Raw genomic sequence first — 22,182 nt, forward strand, 5'->3', positions numbered from 1 at the left:
CGAGTTGTTGCTCAGGGATTTCTGCAGTCCGTTAGCTTTCTCACAGGGCTGTGTAGCACTCTGATATAAGCCACATCGTATTGGGAGTGTCCACAGAATTGCTTTCTGTGGGTCTGTGTATAAAGGTTCATAACGTAAGAACCAAGGTGGGGCCAATTAGGGCCATTCCCTTCAGTCTGGTTTCTCAGCTCACAAAGAAGAATTTCCAGTTTAGTGTCTGCTTTACATGAAAAAGGCAGTCAATTCTTGCCATTGGGGACTGAATTCAGCATGTTGGCTGAGTGTCAGCAAGCTTAGCAATGATGTGTGCCACTCAGGGAAGTGGAACTGCTCACTACCCGGAAGAAGGCTTCTGTTGAAAGATGATGAAGAGAAACTAAAGAAGTAAGTGGTCTTGCTAACAGTTCCACTTAACACTTGGATTATTTTTTTTTAAATCCTTTTAAATCTTGTCAGTTTTTATAGAAGATATATATTTCAAATATATTACAAATTACATTTGTAAAAGCAAAATAAATATACTGGAAGGGAAACAAAATATATTTACAGTGGCTTTAAAGACTGTTCATGGGGAAAGGGCCTTTAGAAATGTGCTGTATTGTTCATATTTGTTGGTTTTCGTTTAAAAAATGGACAAGCTTTTTGTTGATATCAATTTCACTGATAGTCTAATTATACTTTAACTTTAGTATGGTGTGACCTTTTCCTTGCATGTGTTTTCATTTTTATAAGTACCTTAAGTCTTTGGGCTGGGGAAAAGGCAGGGTATAAATAAATAAATATTTTAAAAATAAAATAAAGCAATCTATTTGGATGTGTTAATTATCATATGTACTTCTCTTTTCCATAAAGTTTGAATTAGCATTGACTGTATAGAAAATTATTAATTATTTTTAATGAACTCTATGCATGTGTTAATGGTTTGGTCAGATGAATAAATCTTTTAAAATAACTGTTGTCATTGTCTATGTTCAGGAGCTGCTAAATTTATATGACAGCTAAATTTCTGCACCTGAGAGTTCCTTGTTCCTTTGACATGTTTTTATAATACTATTACAAACCCTGTAGTTTATGTCAGGGTGCTCCAAGAGTTCAGGACCTATTTTCAGTTCCTATTCACCCTTGGAAAGCCATGTTGCTGCCATTTTTGGGGAAAATGGTAGTGCTGTTCTGTAAACTGGAAATCACTGGGTGATTTTCTTTTTGGTGCAGATTTCTGTTGTTTAATAATGGGGTGGGGCAAACCAGTGCTGAAATGCTGCATCATACATTCTGGAATAACATTACAATGATCATTTATATTTTGTGACCCCACATTTTGAATATTTAATTTTGGGCATTTGAAGAGGTTGGTGGAAATGAGAAGGCAATGTTCTGCATTGCCTTCACCTTAGGGTTACAAATGGCCTGCAGGCCAAACAGTTCCCACTCTTATTTATGTGGACTTAACTCTTACACAACATTATTGCACTACACTCTTATAATGCTGCTATTTCACTTTTACTGCTCTGGCTATCTCCTGCTGCATTCTAAAGCTTGCAGTGAGGCCTAAGAGCTCTCTGGCTGAGTAGTCTGAATGCCCTTCCCTAAACTGCAAACAGGGACATAGTCAGGATTTTAGGAATGGGGGGGGGGTCCAGACTAAGTGCCACCACTATATTGGGGCTTGAGTGCGGCGGCACAGCAGCACGCACCATTCATTTTTCTAACGGAAGGGGGGGTCCAGACCCCAAGAAACCCCCCCCCCCGGCTACGTCCCTGCTGCAAATCCCAGAATGCAACAAGAGTCAGCGAGAGCAGTTAAAGTGGAATAGCAGTGTTTCAAGAGTGTGGTGCAGTAATCTAGACTTTAATTCATCCCCCCCACACATACACCTTTTAAAGTTGGATTGAGGAGGTGTTCTCATCAACTGTCCAAAAAATCATAAAATTCCAGTGTATTTGGCTGTGTAGGGTCTGAAATCTGGTTGGTTAATCTTAATCTGAGTAGAGTAGGTCTATTGGATCTCTTGTTGATTTGTGAGTCAACACATAGCAATAGCAATAGCATGTACATTTCTATACTGCTTATCAGTGCATTTAAGCACTCCCTAAGCGGTTTATAAAGTGTAAGCTAATTGCTCCTAACAATTTGGGTACTCATTTTAGCAACCTTGGAAGGATGCAAGCCTGAGTCAAGCTTGAGCCTTTTGCTGGTATTGAACTCACAACCTTATGGTTTGTGAGTGAGTGGCTGCAGAATAGGCATTTAACCACTGCACCTTGCACCACCAGGGTTCCTATGTGGTGCTAACATAGGTAAATGTATACCAATAGCAATAGCATGTACATTTCTGTTCCACATATCAGTGAACTCAGCACTCTCTAAGCAGTTTACAATCTGTAAACTAATTGCCCTCAACAAGCTAGATACTCATTTTACTGACCTACAAAAGGATGGAAGACTGAGTCAACCTTGGAGCCCTGTGATTGAACTCACAGCCTTGTGGCTTCAGTACCAGCATTTAACCACTGCACCACCAGGGCTCCCTGTTTTAATGGATTTAATGGGTCTAGCTGGGACTCACAATAGGATTTAGGTCAAGAATCTCATGAGATTTTATATAATTGGTCAGGTAGGAATTATTGATTTATAGACTAACTGTTACACCACGCATTCGAGTCATTTCCAACTTATGACAACCTTAAGGAGAGCCTATCATATTGTATACCCTGTGGTTTATGTATTTAGTCCTAGGGTTTTCTTGACATAATTTATTCATAGGGGGTGTGCCATTGCCTGTCTCTGAGGCCAAGAGAGTTTGACTTGCCTAAGGTCATTCAGTGGATTTGCATAGCTGAGTGTGGTTTCAAAGCCTGATCTCCTGGAGTCTTTGTTACTTAGACCACTACACCACACTGGCTCTTATCCTGCTGCCCTTCCTAAATCATGAATTGATGCAACCAAAGTTGGGTTTGCCGCATGATTACAGAGGAAACACTGCTGTTGTGTCAGTCTACTTCATTACTATATTTTAAGATGTGATGAGAAGGAGAGATGGGGTCTCATGATGTCTTATTCCATGGCTGTTTTCTGATCAGGAAATATTGCATGCCCATCCTTCTTCATGGGTTGTTAAAAAGAAAACGAGAGAGAGAGAGAGAGAGAGAATATACTTTCAATTATAAGCAAGGCATAACCCACCCAAAATGTATGCCCAGATGATCAATATTAAATCTTAATCATCTTAATCATATTCATATTTACCTATAGTAAACCAGATGGACATTCAGAAAACCTGGTGGACTCACATACATATAAATTAGAAGTCTACTGAAAATCAATATGCAGGGATGTTGGAGCAATGCATCTCAAAAACATAACAACTCATAGGGGTAAGAGCTGGAACACTGACTCTTGACATAAGGAGGCAAATATGATTTAATAGGCATCATTGATACCTGATGGGATGAGCCTCGTGATTTGCATGTAGTAATGGAAGGGTATTACCTAATACAAGAAATAGACAAAACAGGAAATAGACAAAACAGGAAAGGAGGAGAGTCACATTATATATCAAGGATGTGTACACCTATGAGGAGTGCCATAACCTAGAGCAGTGGTCCTTAAACGTTTTCTTCTTGGGCAACAAACCTAACACACACACACCAGCACCTATTTCATGATATTCGGTCTACTGTTCGACTGCAAATTCAAAACAACCAGTCTCAGTCACTGCTCCCTTTGCTCCTGGTCACCTTGAGAGCAGCAACCAAGAAGCCTTGTGCCCATGCTGGCCTTGCAGCAAGGACCAATGCAGGACTCATTCTTACTATGGTCCTCTGGTTTCCCTTGACTTTCTTGCACACCAGTACTTTGACTGAAGGCCACACTTTTTTCCCATCACCCTCCCACTGCCCCCTTTCCCCCTCACAGCCCACTGGATCTTTCTACCACCCCCAGGGGGTGTACCGCTCACTCTGGGATCTACTGACTTAGAGCATGGAGAACAGTTGGCGAGCCTTTGGGTAAACATTAAAGAAGAAAGAAACAACAGTAACTTCACTGTTAGTGTCTACTAAAGCCCTCCCCACCAGCCAGACTGAAAATTTGGAAGATGCCTTCCTAAAATGACCAAATACTCAAAAAGGAAAGAGATAGTAGTAATATCAGACTTCACTCACCCTGATATTTGTTGGAAGTCACAGTCTGCCAAGAATATAAGGAGTTTATCACACAGGAGGAATTTCTCTTAATTTCGAATGAAAAGAAAGTGGGGCCAGAATGCATTCACGTAAATTAACTAGTTTAGCAAAATTACATGAATGCTCATTGCATTCAAACTGGCTCCCCATTGCCTGAAAATAGCATGCCATTGCCCAAATTTGCATGTGGCAGTCTATCATGCAATAACGTGAAACCCCATGATTGTGCTCGGACTGACTTCCCATTGCCTGAATTTGTGTGTAGTGGGTTATCACGCAATAACATCAAACCCCATGATTGCATTCAGATTGCCATTGGATTATACTTCCAATTTTCCTTGTCTGATAAGCTCCTAAGAATCAATAAATTCCTCACTAGCCTTGCAGCCAGTTTCATTGTACAAAAGGTAGAGGAAGCAACAAGGGGATCAACTGTTTTGGATTTGACCTGGAAGGTCCCAGTAGTAGAAAACTAGCTCTCTGACATACCAGAGATGCCTGTCTGTGACTGTGTGCTTCATCTCCTGCTGTTAAAGGTAAAAGGAAATATGGAACAAGTATTATAGTAGAAGCTCATTTTCTGTTTTGTGTCAGTATGGAATGCTTAACAGGTGGCATACTCATTTCTGATCTGTCATGGCACCTGATAAATATTTCAGTTGTATTTCATTAGTTGAGTTCAATTAATAACAAGGGGTGAATTATCACCAGATATGTACCTATTAACATTTTGACAGTGTCCAGGGACTGAAATACTGCAATAAAAATCTCTAGACTTCAACAAATAAAGAACCATCTCATCAAGCAAGAAAGACCAGACTAGCCAGATGTACCTCTTTCTAACCTCTAACTAACCAGATGTACCTTTTTTTGCTCTGGTGTAATCTAAGAAAAGAATGTATGAGATGTGGCAGAACATCAATAGGAAATTAAAATACACTACCTTTTTGATGAACTAAATTAAAATTTCTTTCCTCATGTATATATTATTATTGCTATTGTTGTTATTGTTGTCATTATTGATATCCTGCCTTTTCCCCAAGACCAGGGCTGAAGGTAGTTTCACAGCATGATTAAAAGCTGAATACAACCAAAACAACAAAAAGGTTTTAGCGTTAAAATACAAACACATCATAATATTAGGACAGGTGCTGGTTTGAAAATAACCTAAAACCACACCAGAAAAATAACAACAACAACAAGAACACAGCAGAGATGCAAACACACACATTAAAAACCTCTTCTTAAGCAGATAGTCACCAAAAGCCTGCCTAAATAAAAGCATCTTTCCCTGTCAGTAGCAGGACACCAGAACATAGTGCAGTTGAGCCCCACTTGGAAGGGAATTCCACAGCTTAGGAGCAGTCATTGAGAAGGTCCACACAAGTGTGCCTTAGAATTTCAGTGTATCCTACAAACAGGCATGGTACTGGACAAACAGACAGGGAACAAAAAACTGTTCTCTGAAATACAGAATAATTAGCAAGTCTGGATGGTGGGACTGGACAAGTTGTTCTCTGAGATCTGTGCTTGGTTTTAGGAGTCTGCTGGTTTGTAGCCAGGTTCCTGTCTCTTATTTGAATGATTGGTTCCCTTCTTAGAATTAAAATAAAGTATTTCTTTTCAAGGTATCATTATCATAAACTTGTAAATAAAACCAAGTTTATGATAACACTGCAAATCTTCAGTCTCATCCAGGAAACTAAATCTGGCAGTGGTCCCATGGCTGGGAAACTGGGGGAGTCTACTGCACAGGTGTCTAACTGAGACTTCATTTCATGTTTACAAATGGTAAGCTGGTGTTCTTCAGTCAGGATGGAGCAAAGAACAGCATCTTACTTAGCAGAAGTCAGAACATTTCAGCAGGGGAGAATGGGAACTGAAGGAACATTTTAAAAACAAACAAACCAGGATTATATTATGGATGATTTTAGCATATTTATTCTTTTCACAAATAACTTCCCAGGCTCTGGGATAGAGAGCATTCTAGGATCTTTTCTCTGTCAGCATCGAGTCTACACAGTGTAGAGTATTCAAACTGTGAGGGACTTTTTCATATAGTTTCATAGGATCACCTCTTGGAGCCGCACAATTACTGGTTTGTTTCTCAATATGGAGATAAAATCCCTTCCTTTTGCACATGCTTGCATACCACAGTTGTTTCAAAATCAAAAATCTAGCATTTAAGAAGCTACCTGATCATGTTACTATGGATACTTTTCAGCTTTTGCAGCCTCAGGAGACTGACAAGCTGTCAATGGACTGAGAACTTCTGCCTGTTAAATTCCTGCACTTTGTGGTTATAAAAATAAGCAATAATTAATTTGGACCTCAGAGACTGTTAATAAGGTTGGCCCTCCTTATTCACAGATTTTTTTTATCTGTGGATTCAAGCATCCACGGCTTGAAAATACTCAAAAAAGGTATAAATTCCAAATAGCAAACCTTCATTTTGCCATTTTATATAAGGGGCACCATTTTGCTATGCCATTGTATTTAATGGGACTTGAGCATCCACGGATTTTGTTATCCACAGGGGGTCCTGGAACTAAACCCCAGCAGATAAAAGGGCCCACTGTACCTCATTGATGCATGGAGTAGATCTTGCTGCAGTGACTTGACATTTATTGAAAAATACTTGCTTGATCCCCACAGAATTTTGAGAGCCAGCATGGCATAGTTGTTTGAGTACTGGATTGCAATTCTGGAGACCAGGGTTTGATTCCTGACCATGAAACCCACTGGGTGACCTTGCGCAAGCCACATGCTCTCAGTCTCAGAGGAGGGCAAAGGCAAACCTCCTCTGAACAAATCTTGCCAAGAAAAGCCCATGATAGTGTCACCTTGGGAAATGACTTCATGGCACACACCACCACCAACAGATTGATAACCTTTCTCCAGCTCCATTCTAATGTATAGTCTTGAGTAAGATGTGGGGGGCACACTGGTGTCTCAAGCAGTTTTGGATAATGCAAATTCCTTTGTTTAATTCTTATTCCAATCTGTATTTTGGACATGTTTGCGGATAAAAGATCCTTAATTGCTCTAGTGGATGACTCGTGACAGGAAATGGATGAAGCGAATACAGCCTTGTTTGTTCTCCTGGATTCCTCCATCATTTTCAGTAATGCCACTCATAGTGTTCATCTGGTTCACACTTCTCTCTAGGATGGGACTTGAGAGAATTTTTAAAGTTCCATTAAAACTTGCAAAAACCTGAAATGAATTCATTACGACACTGACATGAGAGTCACCAGCCCCACTGCATGGTAGGGAGGGTAAGAAACACTTCCATTATGGAAGATGCTGACCATTTCTGTTCTGTGCAGTTCCTAAACATGCAGGAAGTGTGTCCTAAGAATTCTCATTGGTACTGTGGAAATTAGTCACTGAAGGTAGCTGGGTAGGGTAAGGAGTGGATTTTTGCTACTCTACTGAGATATATATATTAAAATGCCAATTGATTGCAATAGTTAAAAGTAGGTATCCATTTGTTTTCTATCCATGTTTATGCATATTTTAAATCCTCACATCCTGGGAAAGAAGTCAAAGAGGCTCCCTCTATTAACTAAAACATGTGTTGCCATTTTCAGTTGGATTTCTTGATTAAACACAGGCATATTAATTCTCAGTATAAGTGGATGCAGGGCAGGAGCCAAGATAAATAAATGTTGCATCTGCCACATTGATCTGGTGTGGCTCTTGTGAGTCACAGGGAGGAGGCTAATCCTCACACCTTGTCCTGATTAAAAATGGGTAGCAAACAGTAGGACTGCATGCAGAAGGAGATATGCTGTATATCTCTGAGACTAATTCTACCTATTTTATCTAGTCCCCCCCTTTTACCCTAGCAAGATTTTGATCAAAGCTTGGAAAAACTACTTTCTTGATCTTGAACCCTACAGTTAAGTCCCCAACTATAGCCAACCCATTGAATCAATTGTGAGTTGATTAGGCTTAGGTTAATCCCATTGTTCCATTGGCTCTTCTCTAGTGGGAATTAACAATAGGACCCAAGCCTTTGAATACAACTTCCTGAACCCATTACCCAACTTGGCCATGCTGATTGAGAGATTCTGGAAGTTGTAGCCCAAGGTAGCAGCTATTCCAATCTCTCAGTTTTGTTAAGTAATTTTGGGAGGGGGGATTCTCCCCTACATATAAATCACAAACACACGTCCAGATTTGAAATAGCCCCACCCCACCTAGCAATGCATTTATCAGTTGAAAGAGACACCCATTTGGTTGATGGAATGCCTTTTGGGAGATCTGTTAGAGTAAGGAAGGAATTTTCCATAAGCCATTATTCCTCCTTTGCTAAAACCTGGAATTATACTCCTGTAGTTTGTCAACAGGTGACTTGAAGGCATACACAGACATACTGTCCAGTTACTCAAAGGATTTTTTTTTACCTGTTATTACTTCACAGTATAAAAGTCTTGGTCCCAATCCTAAAAATGGATTCCGAGATTCAACGTAGGCCCTTGTCCTAACATACACAGTTTGCATATGTGAAGTTGGAGTGGACTGAGAATAATCAATAACTCAAGACTTTTTGTTCTTCCAGCTCACCTTTCAGGAGCCATGGCTAACACAACAATGTCTGGCATTACTGTGGCTGCCAGCAGTCCCAGTAACTTCACCACTGTTGTCACCACAGCCCAGCCTAGTTTCATTGAAGGCCTTATTAATAAAATTCCATGTGAGTAAATTCAAAAGGTGATGGAAATGAATTCAAATGGAAACTTCATAATGGGTGCACCCAGAATGATTGAAAAGTCCCAGATTTTCTCCTTTTTCTTTCTGATTTTTATGCAGGGTTAAAATACCCCCCCCCCCCCCCGAACAAATTTTGCCAAGAAAAGCCCATGGTATGGTCGTCATAAGTCAGAAACAATTTGAAAGCACATAACAACAAGAACTGATGTGGGGAGCTGGTATAAAAAGTATCTGATCATATCGGGAGCTGACATAAAATATTGTGGGTTAAACAAAACATGTATGGATAGCCAAAATAAAATCAGAACAAGCAGGAACAAAATCTGGGACTTTCAGATCTTTTTCATCAATCCTAAGGTGCCTAATGTTATGCTCAGGCCACTGAGTGATCAAAGTTCCAGGGGCTCAGTGCTTACCTAGGTTTGGTTCCCTCTAAATGGAGTGAGTGGAGGCTTATTGGCAATATTATTTGTGTTTATTTACAAATGCTTAGGTTCGGTACAGTCAGGCACTTTAAACACTCTGCCTAACAGACAGCTCAAGTCCAGTTTTTGTAGATGAGGCTCTTTAGGGAACTTAAACTCACACAGCAGTTCTCTTCACAGACTCCTAAATCAAAATGTTCTTAGCATGAACCCTAAGGCTGAGGTGTGTCTTGAACTCTGATCAGTATGTAGAGATCTTGTAGCATCTTTGAGACTACCTGAAAGAAAGAAGTGGACAATGTGAGCTTTTATAACTTCAGTCTATTTCCTCAATGATTTTCTCATTCTAGATATACCAGAAAATCGTTCTGTTCTTATCATGAAACAATTGGCCAACTATTGGCCTAGGTGAGAGAAGTATTCTGGTCCCCATTACTACATCTGCTGCCTTGCTCTGTATCCCACCAACAATACCTGGCTCTAGGGACCCCTCAGAGCTGGACATCTGTGGAGAATAATGTTGTTTGATTTGTGCAGACAATACTACACCTTTTGTCTTTGGCTGCATCTGAACTGCAGAAATAATGCAGTTTGACACTGCTTTATCTGTCATGGCTCCATGCTATGTAAACTGTTACAGGTCCATGAAAATATCACAGCAATCTCCTAAGAGTGACTCCCACCAAATTCACAGATGCTGAGTAAAAAGTAAAAACAAACAGCAGTAATTTGAAGGAAAGAAGCATGGTATGATTTCCTTCATAGGCAGAAATGAAATATTTAGGCCCAGTACAGACCGCCCAAAAAGGGTGGTCTGCTGGTGCCTGGTTTTGCTCTGTGAGAAAGCCGTAGCCTCTGAAGGAGCAAAAAGAATCCCCCAAAAGCAGGTTCTTCTTGTGGCACCATAATGACATAGCAGTGCACCAATGGCGCACTCGCGATGTCATTATGGTGCTGCAACATGCGGACGCTAGGTGTCCGTCGCATCAAAATGGAGGTGCCCATCTGTACAGGGCGCCACCATTTTGACGTATGGAAGATGTGCTAGGGTGCAGGACATCTGTAAGAGACGCCCCGAGGCAACCCTAGCACGTTGCCAGGACATGCTATGGTGCCGGTCTGTACCGTGCCTTAATTATAACTAGAAAGGTGTTTAGTTTAACATTTTTCAGCCCATTTGACCTTTCATCCTAATATACATGATAAGTAGCTCATTGATGCTAAGATGTCTGTGCTCCCACCCAAATCTTGTTTGTTAATGCCAATTAAGGGGATGACACACATTTCCACTCCATTGTCATTGTCAAGACTGGCCATTCACAAAATAAGAGTTGGATAATCACAGACATCTTGTATCAGCAAACTGATGAGCACATAGGTGTAGCGTGATTTTTTTAAAATCACTAACCTGATTGTTTACAATTGCTCCACCCAGCCCCAGGCATACACAACAATGTACACATGGACACACACATACACTTACTTGCATTTGAGGCTAAACACTATGTGTGCCTGATTAAGTGGTCACCAGGGGCATCTCAAGGGGATGTGAGAGTTCAGGCTGTCCCAGGTGGCACCCTAATTTTGGGGGGGGGGGGATTACCACTGCTGCTCAAACATCTGCCTTTTGGCAGAAATGCACTGTGGTATTTACCTGTGTCCCTTTAAAATAAACAAGAGATGGCAAGACTGGGGCAGGGTTCATGAGAGGAAAAAAGAACATCACACCTTACCAAATTTTCACTTTAATCACATGAAACTATATACACGTAAATACATTTAGGCTGTTTGTATGATATTGTAACTTGAAGATATAATTTTAATATACTAGTTGTTTACATCACAACTATTACCATTACATTCACTGACATACAGGAATTACAATTTATAACATTAGTACAAAAACATGACTAAGGATTCTGTATGGTGTTGTATGGGAAGAGGTCAATGGGAGAAGGTGACACCATGAGTTGCTCTACCAGGTGATGCCAACTCTAGCAACACCACTGGTGGGCATGATCAACAAAACATTATGCTAAGTCTTTAAGATGCCACAAGACTCTTTTTTTGCTGCAGTCAACACAATGCTGCAAACCTTCTCAAAATTATTTCAGCTGAGTGCACAAATCCCCTCCTGTTCCATGGACCTTTATGGGAGTCTTAACATTCAGGCTGACCTTTTCATTTCTTTTGTGTTGCCCTACATCAGTTGTTCCCAAACTTCGGTCCTCTAGACGTTCTGGACTTCATCTCTCAGCATTCCTGATTTTTGTTTGGCTGTTTGCATGATGAGACTTGCCTACATCAGTTGTTCCCAAACTCTTGGGCCCATTTACACTAAACAATTATAGTGGCATTATTCCACTTGAATTGTCATGGTCCCATTTTATGAAATCTTGGGATTGGCAGTTTGGGAAAGGGTTTTTGAGAATTATCAGACAAAGAATTACAGGCTCTTCTCAAACTACAAACACCAGGATTCCACAGAATGGAACCATGGCAGTTAACATGGATTAATAGCACTAAAATTGTGCAGTGTGAATGGGCCCTCTTGTCTGCCAGATGTTTTGGACTTCATCATCTAACATTCCTGACTTTTGGCCAAGTTGGCTGGGGCTTTGGGGAGTCAAAGTTCAAAACGCCTGGAGGACAAAAGTGTGGGAACCACTGCTCTACATGTTTTTAAGCCAATGTGCCCTCCCTACATTACCTCAAGCAGCTGTCCTTCAAAATAAAAGGGAACTGACACTGTGACTAACTCTGCCACCTGGTGGAAGCCATTGTGATAATTAGAAATACACATTCTATGAAGTAAAATTCCACTGGTTACTTCTGAAGGTGGTATGATAAACACATTCAGTTGGCTTTTTTTCATGTTGCAGTTGTGGCAGAACTTGGGGGGGGGGGATACTTCTGGTGCTTACATCTGCCAGAAGCTCTCAACCAGCATGGCCAGTCAGGATGTAGTAACAGTTCATAGTTCTTGCACTGATAGAAACAATCTCTTGTGTCTGAAATAAAAACTGTATGGAAAGTACCGAGCGCTTTTAAAAGAAAAGTAATTAGTTGCTGTTGTAGTCCAAGCCCTCAGAGTACTTATTTGCCACTATAGTTATAACCCCAACAGGTAACATTGTTTACCCATTTCTCAAAAGTAATTAAAGTTAGTATTTTTTTAAAAAAAAACAACCCTGAATGCTTCAAGCTGCTGTCTTGTTCTACAATGTACTACAATCTTATTCCAATCACTACCCATACCATACCAGAGCATTAGAGACAGTATGAGCCAGCCTTGCAGTATTCCTCTTCTTTCTCTGAGGCCACACCTTTATAAATATGAAAGTAACTCAAATTACAGTTATAGTGCTGTTATGCCTCACTGAGTTACAACCACAGGCTGGAATTCCACAATGCATTATGCCAGTGTGAAGCACTTTTTGGAGCAGTGTGTATTGGCTACAAGGGGACAGTAGACAAAGCTATCTCAGTTGCCTTGAAAAGCTGCCTTGCTAATAACTTGTGAACACAGGCAAGTCAGCTTTCCCTCTTGACAGAAACATTTTCACTGCCATCTATAAGCCAACATATACTATATGCCGGCATATAGTAGCCAACAGGATCACAGCCAATGCACCAGCTTGGTGTTGTACTTTGAGCAATGGACTATAACTCTGGAGAGTAGGGTTAAAATCATCATTCAGTCATGAAAACCACTGGGTGACCTTGAGCAAGTCACACTCTCTCAGCCTCAAAGGATGGCAATGGCAAATCCCTCTGAAGAAACCTGCCAAGAAAACCCAGAATTCAGAAGTAACTTGAAGGCAAACAATGCAACACACATACACCTTTGTTACTAAAGAAAGGAATTTATTAGAAAGCAGCTAATCATAACCAGTTACTCTCATGCTTTGAAAGTACTAGTAGAGCAATAGCACTTAATTTTTGACATTACTTTCTGGGCTTTGAAAAATTATCTTCCTGGTGCCAGGAGGAGATACTAGAAATCTCAGTGGTATCAATTGGCTTTGAAGAATGGTGCTTCTATAAAGACTAAGAATGAGCACCTTATCTCCTTTTGTTCTTGTCTCCTAACACTTTAACAGTACCAAGATGGGCTCTCATAGCCATTGCAATTGCAGTGGGCCTAGTCCTCCTTCTCATCATCATCTGCATCATCAAATGCTGTTGCTGCAAGAAGAAGCGCAAGAAAAAAGAGAAACTCAACCTGGGTAGCATCAATGGCTCCTCCACCACAGTCAGTCTGGTAAGTTTGTCTCATTGCTCCCTTCCCTATGGTCAAGCAAGGACAGGAATATCACCAAAGAACAATGAATTTTGAGGCAACATTTGAAAAATGATTTTACCAAGTAAGGGATTTTCAGGGGATTGTCAGTAGCTCCTCCTGCACATTCATCCTATGATTCTGTATTTTTACTTATGTGTTTAATGGTCAGTTCCATATTGTATTTTAATCTATGCTGTATCTTGTCTCACACTTTGGGGAGAGATGGGTAAGGGAATGTTGTTGTTGTTATTCAACACAATCTGGAAACAGTCAGTAGAATGAAGCAGCATGGCTTTAGCAATAGGATGGGGTAGGAAGACACATTTATACTATCTAGCTGGTATCAGCAAAGGCTAAGATTGATAGCTGACTTGGCTAAACTTGTAATGCTTCCTGCTTCTGACAAATACAAGGAAATAAAGGCCATTGAATCTATTCAACAAGAGTCTGGCAAGGTGTGATCAGTGGGAATGATCACACCTTAAGTAGTTCCTAGATTCTGAAGCCATGTTTACAATGAGTACAAGCAGTGGTACAGGATTGTACCCTAATAGCATGTGTTATGCGCCAAAGTGAAAATACGTGGAGGAGGACTGGTGTATGCGTGTGTGTGTGTGAGAGAGAGAGAGAGAGAGAGAGAAATTTTCCCAAAACCTGGGGCCCCTTGATATTACACAGTTATTGCATTAGAATGTCACTTTAAACAGACGTGGCTAAATTCCCAAAACCTATCGCTAAACTGCCAATACCAGGATTCCACATGATGGAAGGATGACAGTTAAAGTGGAATAAAAGTCATATAAGTGTTTGGTGTGAAAGTATCCCTGGTAGTATCTATGCATACTGTTTTCTATACAAAAAAAAGAAAAAAAATCTAGTCTGAGAAAGACAAATTCTAACATCTTAGTAGAGCCTGTTTTGGAAGCAACTGACAATGAAAGAGCCTAGTTTTTATGCATGCCCATTTCTTTGTTTTTGTCTTTAGTGCTCACTGATGGCATGCCAAATAGTTGTGATTTTCCCTGCTTAATTCCAAAACGACTCTTCATTAACATCTCACTTGCAGTGTGCTCACTGCCACTGTTGAACCTAATGTGGATTTTGAGCTGATATTCTCTGTCTCCAATAGAGCAAACAATCGGACAGTGTGACTTAGAGTTGCGATGCAGTTAGCAAGCTCTCTTTTGTATCTTAAATATTGGGATTTAACTTTACTGTAACACAAGGGTGCTACTCTCTTGATATAGGTCCAGCCTGAGATGGATGACATAGAGTGTGGACTTGATGAGAAACGAGGACGGCTGCAGTATTCCCTGGAATATGACTTCCGTAGCCAAGAGGTATTGATTCACTAACCCTAGGGTGAAAACTGTATATTCCTTTTTATTACCAAACTTATATTATCCCAACAATGATTTTTCTCTTCTTCCCAGCCTTTCAGAGCCTTTGTTTTGATATAACCACCTCAGTGCTTTATCTCTTACTCCACTAGAGTAAAAACTTGAACTTGACCTTGAAATACTTCCTTTTTAGGATACCACCTCCCAGCATTCAGGGAGTTGTGGTTTTTTAAAATGTAATGTTTCCAAGCTCTAACAGTCCCTGCAATAGCCTTCTTGCTGGCAGGGGTGGCAGGAAGCTTTAATGTCATTGGGGCCCCATTCCCACTAGCTCACTTGCACTGAGTAGATCCAGTCTGGAATTGCTGAGCTGGCACCAAATCTCTCCAGAAAGAAGTTCCCACTACTCTTTACCTTGATCGATGCAATTTGCCCCTCTGAAGTTCACATTTGCAGTACCACTTTAAAATTGAGCCTCCTTTGTTGTCAATCAAATTCATCTCCACTTTCGTCAAGGGTGACATATCCTACAACCATTGGCCAATGGAATGGGTGCTTTCCCCTCTCATTTATTAAAAAAAAACTGGCGGCAACGTTTGCCTATTCTGTCAACTTGGGTGTGTACGTGCATGTGTTGTATGCCTTCAGGTTGTTTCAGATTCCCTCCCCTTGGCATCCTCTGTTTTCTGTTCATTTCCCATCCCAGAATGCAATCTCTCCTTCTCTCCTTCGTTACATCCTCTGTTCCAAACTGAATACACATGACCATCTGACAATGTTAATATTTTGGAACTGATTCTCTTTAAGATGAAGGTTGGTGTGAAGCAGGCAGCAGATCTGAAGGCCATGGACAGTGGAGGTACTTCCGACCCTTATGTGATTGTATATCTGACATCTGATATAAGGAAAAAATATGAAACAAAAGTTTACCGTAAGACACTCAACCCAGTTTTCAATGAGAGCTTCGTTTTTCAGGTAGGAATCTTCTTGTGTGTGGACTGCTTTACTTCTGCTGTGTTCAGAGTTGCAACAAGTATATTTGTTTACATCATACAGGAAATACATTAAGGCCTTTGGGTAAACCTTTCAGTACTACCCAGTGAATATTGTAGGTGAAATGACTCTTGTAAATGGCCAGAGAATTGCCATGTTGAATCTAATTTGGCTATCCAAAGCCAAATTAATAAAGTCAATTAATTAATAAAATCAAACAATGGGGCAACTTCCATATTATGTATTTGGGATCAGACCTGCACATTTGCCATTATGTAGTCAAAATAGCCTATGTTGATGAGCATGTTCTGTTCATACAGATGTATAATCCTGAATGCTCATTGTATGAGGATCATTATTGATTCTGAAAATAAGGAAACACTTCATACAAAAGTATGAATTATGACAATATTGCTCCATCTCCAAAAGCAAATCATTTTTCTGGCAGAGGTATAAAGAGAGGGACCTAAAATTACTGAACTGAGTAGCTTCCTTTTAAAGGAAAGCTTTAAGATGTTGAAGCTTTTTAATTTGGCATAAGACAAAATGAAAGGGCATTGATACATCAGCTGATGACTATTCAGCAGTAAAAGTTAATTTTTAAAAATAGTTTTGATAATTCAACTAAATTGGTTAGAACAAACAAAAAGAAGAATTTTCCATGCTCAGTGCAATTAATCCTGCAATTCACTGATGTGATGATAGACACTCATTTAAAATTACTTTTAAAATTACAAGATGACCATGGATGATAGACCTTTTTGTAGTCATAACAGGTGAAAATGGAACATTCCTGTCCACAGATGATATATTTGAGTAACAGTTGGTGGGAGGCAAATGGCAAAAGACAGCTATTGCCATCATGTCCTCCTTCCTTTCTTTATGTATCTTTCTATCCACTGATGGAGACTTATTGTTGAACAAGGTAGACCTTGGGTCCTATCCACTGAGGCAAAATTTACATCTTATGTTGAAGGTTTGCATCTTGTATAAGACATAGCAGTTATTGTGTCAAAGTAAGCTCACCTCTTATCTCCAAAAGATAGGTTCAGCACCTTGGATGGTTCTTTTAAAATTCAGTCTGAACCTTGGAATAGATTCACTGCACAATGACATCACTGAACTCCATTATAGAAGGCTGGAAATCAGATTGCTTTCTCTTTCTCTCCAGATACCCCAGGCAGATGTAGCTGAAAACACACTGGTGATGCAGGTGTATGATTTCAACCGCTTTTCCAAGCATGACATCATTGGTGAGATGCGCTTGCCTCTGGGTGATGTGGACCTGCAGCATGTCATGGAGCAATGGCATGAGCTCACTGCAGCTAGCAAGATTGAGGTTAGTCACTTGGACAGGTGAGGGACAAATTATCTCATGAAGTATCTACACATTTAGAACTGTCTGTAGATTTCACCACTATCCCCATCAAATATCAACTCCTATATAATTCAGTTCAGTTTTATTGCTCGTAACCTTAGATCAGTACAATGTAAAATAGAGAAAATAAGCTTTTCCCAAATAAAAGAAAAAGATGGGAGAAAATTAATTAAACATAAATCAAACAAAAGTGACTTTGGCTCTGAGCAGACAGGCCAAGCCTGTGCTATCCTGACCCAGATCCCTAACTAGATTGGTCCCTTGACTTGTGAGGGACCTGTGAGTGTTTACAAGTGTGCCTGCTAGCATGTCAAAGACTTGCTACCACCATGTGTGCCTTACCCCTCTCTGCTATTGTTTCTAGTGAAAAGAAACACATCTAATGTGGAAATTGTGTGCCTGGCTGCACCCATGTGGTAACAGGCACCCTGTTACCACATCAGGCATGATGATGGGAGTCTTCACACTAACAGCAACAATGGAGGGAGGTAATGGGTGCACAGGGCCATATGGTTTGCTGGGGTTTGCCACAGAGTTTCCATGATACTCCACAGCAAACAGTGGATCCTTTTGTCTTCACTAAGGCCCCTTTGACCTGGGATCGGGCTAGATCCACATCTGTTCTGTTTGATCCTGGTCTAATTCCAGCCCAGGGCAAATAGCCTGCATTATCCAAACAGGATGACATGAGCCAGGGGAGAACACAGGCCTTTTGGACCAAGCAGATAGCCCCTTTGTTAAAGCCAGCTATCCTAACAGAAAAATAATTATCAAATCCTGCATTGTGATTTTGAAGCCTTAATTTGTAGCTCTGTTTGACATTTCTCCATTTATTCATGAAATCATTTCCAACTACATTTCCTCATGTAATCACATAAGAAATTAGACATATTTTTAGAAAACCTTTTTTTAATCCTGCTTCAGTTAACTTATCAGTTTGCAATATTTATCAGTTTGCAAAACAGATTACAAAACCATGTACATAGAAAAAATAAGCTAAAAGCCACAACATCAATATAAAACAATCAGCAGGATTAAAATTGTATTTTAAAAAGTCTTCCTTTGGGGCCAAAAGGATAATAAACATTTATTATTCCTTTGAAAAAACATTTCAAAGGAAAACATTTTACATCTTAGATATCACCCCCAAGAAGACCTTGTCTTTAATAACCACCTGCCTCACCTTACAAGGGGAGGGCATCTCCAGGGGAGGCCTTCATTGAAAATCTTAGACCTAAATCCAGTTTCTAATTTCAGTTAGAGTAGATCCTCACTGCCACTCCAACCTGCATCAATATGCATGCACAGAGCATCTAAGAGTTTTATAACCCAACCCACAGTTGCACAGACACAACTATTAAATGTTTAAGGCTGCATTCCTGGACACACTTAAGTCAACCCTTAAGTAAGTTCCATTGGGACTATTCTGGTTAGAACTAACAATTGAATGAAGACCTTAAATCAGAGATAGGTAAATATGGAGTCAGGTGATATTTGAAGCACTTTTCTATGCCATGATGGCCTCAAAGGTCAAAGTCAGACCATCAGATCATGAAATTAACCTCCAGCACAGCACAGGCACAATATGACCTTAGCTGCCAGTCATGGTCATGGTTAGTAAACTTGCTGTTACATACTAAATTAGAGTTGTCATCCCCATGGTTTGGTGAGCAGGTCCCCCGGTGTTGGTTTGGACCATGATCTGGCCCAGATTCCAAGTGTTATTTTTTAAAAAAGTACAGTAAGTCTCTACTATATTTTTTGTGGGTTTTTCGGATGATATGGCCATGTTCTATAAGAATTTATTCCTGACGTTTCACCAGCATCTGTGGCTGGCATCTTCAGAGAAGTCTCTACTCCCTATAGGAGCCAAAAATACTCTTCTGTTTATTGTAGGTGGAAAAAAAAAAGCATGGAAAGGGAGGGAGTGGAGAGGTGACCAGGCAGCATCCATCCAAGATGCAGTTCTACAGCTGAAGGAAGAAGAATGAAGCCAATCTCCTGGATCTCCAGGGTCTTGCTGGAAATCCAGAAGAACAACCTCATTTCTCTTTCCTTCCTGACCAGTAAACAGCAATGGCAACATTACTGGGGTTGACATCTGTTGAGGCTGTTGTAGAGCTGCACATCTGGAACATTACATTCTTCATGCCTCTATGCCTTCTGACATGAAATGAAACAGAAGCACATCTTTATTCTTCAGACACTGTTAAGAAAAGTTTAATGGAGCTAAAGACCTTTACAAATGATTGTGTCTAACTTGTGAGCTTTCCATGGTGCTGAATTGTACATCATTATAAACAGAAAGTGGGTATTCTTAATATATTAGCCCCACAGCAAGGCAATTCTTGTGATCTTGTTGTTATGTGCCTTCAAATGAACTCCAATTTATGGAGATTCTATCCTAAGCTTTTCTTGACAAAGTTTGTTCAGAGGAGGTTTGCCATTGCTTTCCTATAAGGATAAGAGAGTGCCAAAGCTATCACCCAGTGGGTTTTCATGACAAAGCAGGTATTTGAATTCTGGGTTCCAAGACTCTTAACCAAAATTTAAATCACTATACCTCTCTGGATCATTACTTATTATTGGTTTATTGCTGATGTAGACTTTGAATGGTCCCCTAGAGGGCACTATGGCAGTAATGATGGCAAATAGGACATAAACGACAGTTGTTTGTGTAAAAACATACAACAATTTGAGAACTGGAGGCAATGTGAAAGTATACATACATCCGTCCACATCTGCAGATTTGACTTTTGTGGATTTGATTATTCACTGATTTTATTAATATGTTCTCTCTAGGCATATCTAGGTCTTCCAGTAGAATTAGATGGTCAACTTTAACCAAAGGTCGCACTGAAGGACCTAGACATTCCTAGAACACTCCACTAGGCATTTGTAGCTCCTCTAATGCAATTCTATGGTCAATGTCTGGCAGATGTTGACCACAGAATTGCACTGGAGGACCTAGAGAGTCTTAGAGAAGTATTCTCTCAGGTAAAAACATAGTGTGGTTTTCTCACATTCACAGGGGTCATGTGCCCCTAACCCCAGCAAATGTGAAGGGATGAGTGTACTCATTATTTTTATAGAAGCAAATCTCCATTTCTTCAGAGTCAAGCACAAGGAATAGTCATTTTATTTGTTTGCAGCACAAGCTGTCTGTGAACAGTGATAATTGGTTGATGACAGGAACATCACAAACCCATCTTCCCAATACAGTTTGAGCTTCTTAAAATGTGCTTTCAAAAATCACTAAAGCAGTGAAAGAAAATTTAGTCAAATGAATCTATAAGTTGCTCTGTCTGGGCAGTCAACCTGTTTGAAACATGGAGAAAATGTAGAAAATAAAGCAGGTAATCATTCAAATAATTTGAAATTAATTGAGAAAAAACTTGTTCTTCCTGTAGGTAAATTCAGTATGAATAATAGTTTTCTCGGGGAGGAGAAGGCATACAACCAAGCTGTAACAACATGACAGGTTCTTTTTTAAAAAAAAGATATATATTTTTACAGAGCTTGGAAAAATTACTTTTTGGATTGCTGGCTGGGGGATTCTAGGAACTCAAGCTCAAAAAGTAATAATAATTCTAAACTCTGCAGTTGTGCATACCACTGAAATAGATGCAGTGTTGTAAATACTGTCCATGTCTTAAATGTTCCCAGAGAACAGTGTTTTCAGTTAGTAAGATTGGGATGATCAGATCTCCCCATACATTTGTGTGGGTTTAAAATAGGGATTGGTTTAGAATGGAGCAGCAGTGTTGTGAGAAGGGACTGTAAGCTGTTTCCATGCTCCAAATTAACCTCTTCTCCACAAGCTGCAATTGACCCTATTATTACAGAAAATATACCTGCATAGTTTCTGCATTTTTCTCTTCAAGTGGGCTAACATTAGCTTCATGAGAGGGGAAGTTTAGACTGGTGGAAATGATATTGGGAGAGGGTTAAACACCCCTTTATCATTGTCATTGTTTTAACATTGGAGCACCCACACTTTCTTTAAAGTTTGTCTCTTAAAGTCTTGAAATCTGTTCGGAGATATTTCTTTCTTATGGCCATTATCAGATGAGTCTTGAACTGGGGGACTTCAGCACTGGGCGGTTCGAATTAACGTTATTTCGCTCAATACGATCATACCTGGGAGCCCCTACGAATTGGCAGGATTCAAATTGGCCAATACGCATTCGCGCGAAGTGTATTCAGTGCAGAATGTATAGTCACACCGGCGCTCAACATGAGGATTGGGCGATTCGTATCGGCCGCCTCGCACATGCTCAGTGGTGCCCGGCATGGGTTGCGACCTTAAACGCTTCCGGGGTGAAAGGGGAGGTCCCGTCATGACAGCCCGGTAAACAGCTGGAGAGCCAGCTCATGCACATTAACAATCGCGATACAACGTGCCCATTACTGTTTCCTCTCTACATTCCTGCTTGGTTTTAATGTTACCATGACCTTCCCTTGCAACAAATTAGCAATGCCCGGTTCTACGTGTGTGTGTGTGTGTGTGTGTGTGTGTGTGTGTGTGTGAGTGTGTGAGTATGGCGGGATAAAAGAGAGGCAGCTTCCTCACGGGCGGCCCAAACCGCGGCTTTTTTTTCTTTTGCCGCATGAGAGGTGCGCAGCTGCGCAGCTACAGCGCTAAGCAGCGGCGGCTCCCTTCTGCCCAGGGCTTGGGAGCCAGCCTGGGCTGCATCCCAGGCAGGGAACAGGTGCGGGGCCGCTAGAATCGCAGCGATCGCCGCCGTTCCAACGGCCTCCTCTTCCTCCTCCCGGCTTGAGAGGCAGCCTAGGCTGGCTCCCAAGCCGGGAGGAGGAGGAGGAGGCTGCTGGAACCGCGATTCCAGCGGCCCCCGC

The 22,182-nt window shown here is 40.6% G+C and overlaps 1 protein-coding gene across 1 annotated transcript in view; it reads left to right on the forward strand.

Moving 5' to 3' along the window:
* Positions 1–298: 298 nt before the first annotated feature.
* Positions 299–22,182, forward strand: part of SYT8 (synaptotagmin 8) — a 28,924-nt gene continuing 7,040 nt past the window's right edge. Inside the window, exons 1-6 of the mRNA XM_042437562.1 lie at positions 299–384; positions 8,753–8,887; positions 13,433–13,593; positions 14,862–14,954; positions 15,762–15,929; positions 17,119–17,286. Of these exons, the coding sequence (XP_042293496.1) occupies positions 8,770–8,887; positions 13,433–13,593; positions 14,862–14,954; positions 15,762–15,929; positions 17,119–17,286 (708 nt within the window). The 5' untranslated portion in view covers positions 299–384; positions 8,753–8,769. The remainder of the gene's footprint in view (positions 385–8,752; positions 8,888–13,432; positions 13,594–14,861; positions 14,955–15,761; positions 15,930–17,118; positions 17,287–22,182) is intronic.

This window comes from Sceloporus undulatus, chromosome 1 (assembly GCF_019175285.1).
Source record: "Sceloporus undulatus isolate JIND9_A2432 ecotype Alabama chromosome 1, SceUnd_v1.1, whole genome shotgun sequence".
In the NCBI taxonomy this organism is placed as follows: domain Eukaryota; kingdom Metazoa; phylum Chordata; class Lepidosauria; order Squamata; family Phrynosomatidae; genus Sceloporus; species Sceloporus undulatus.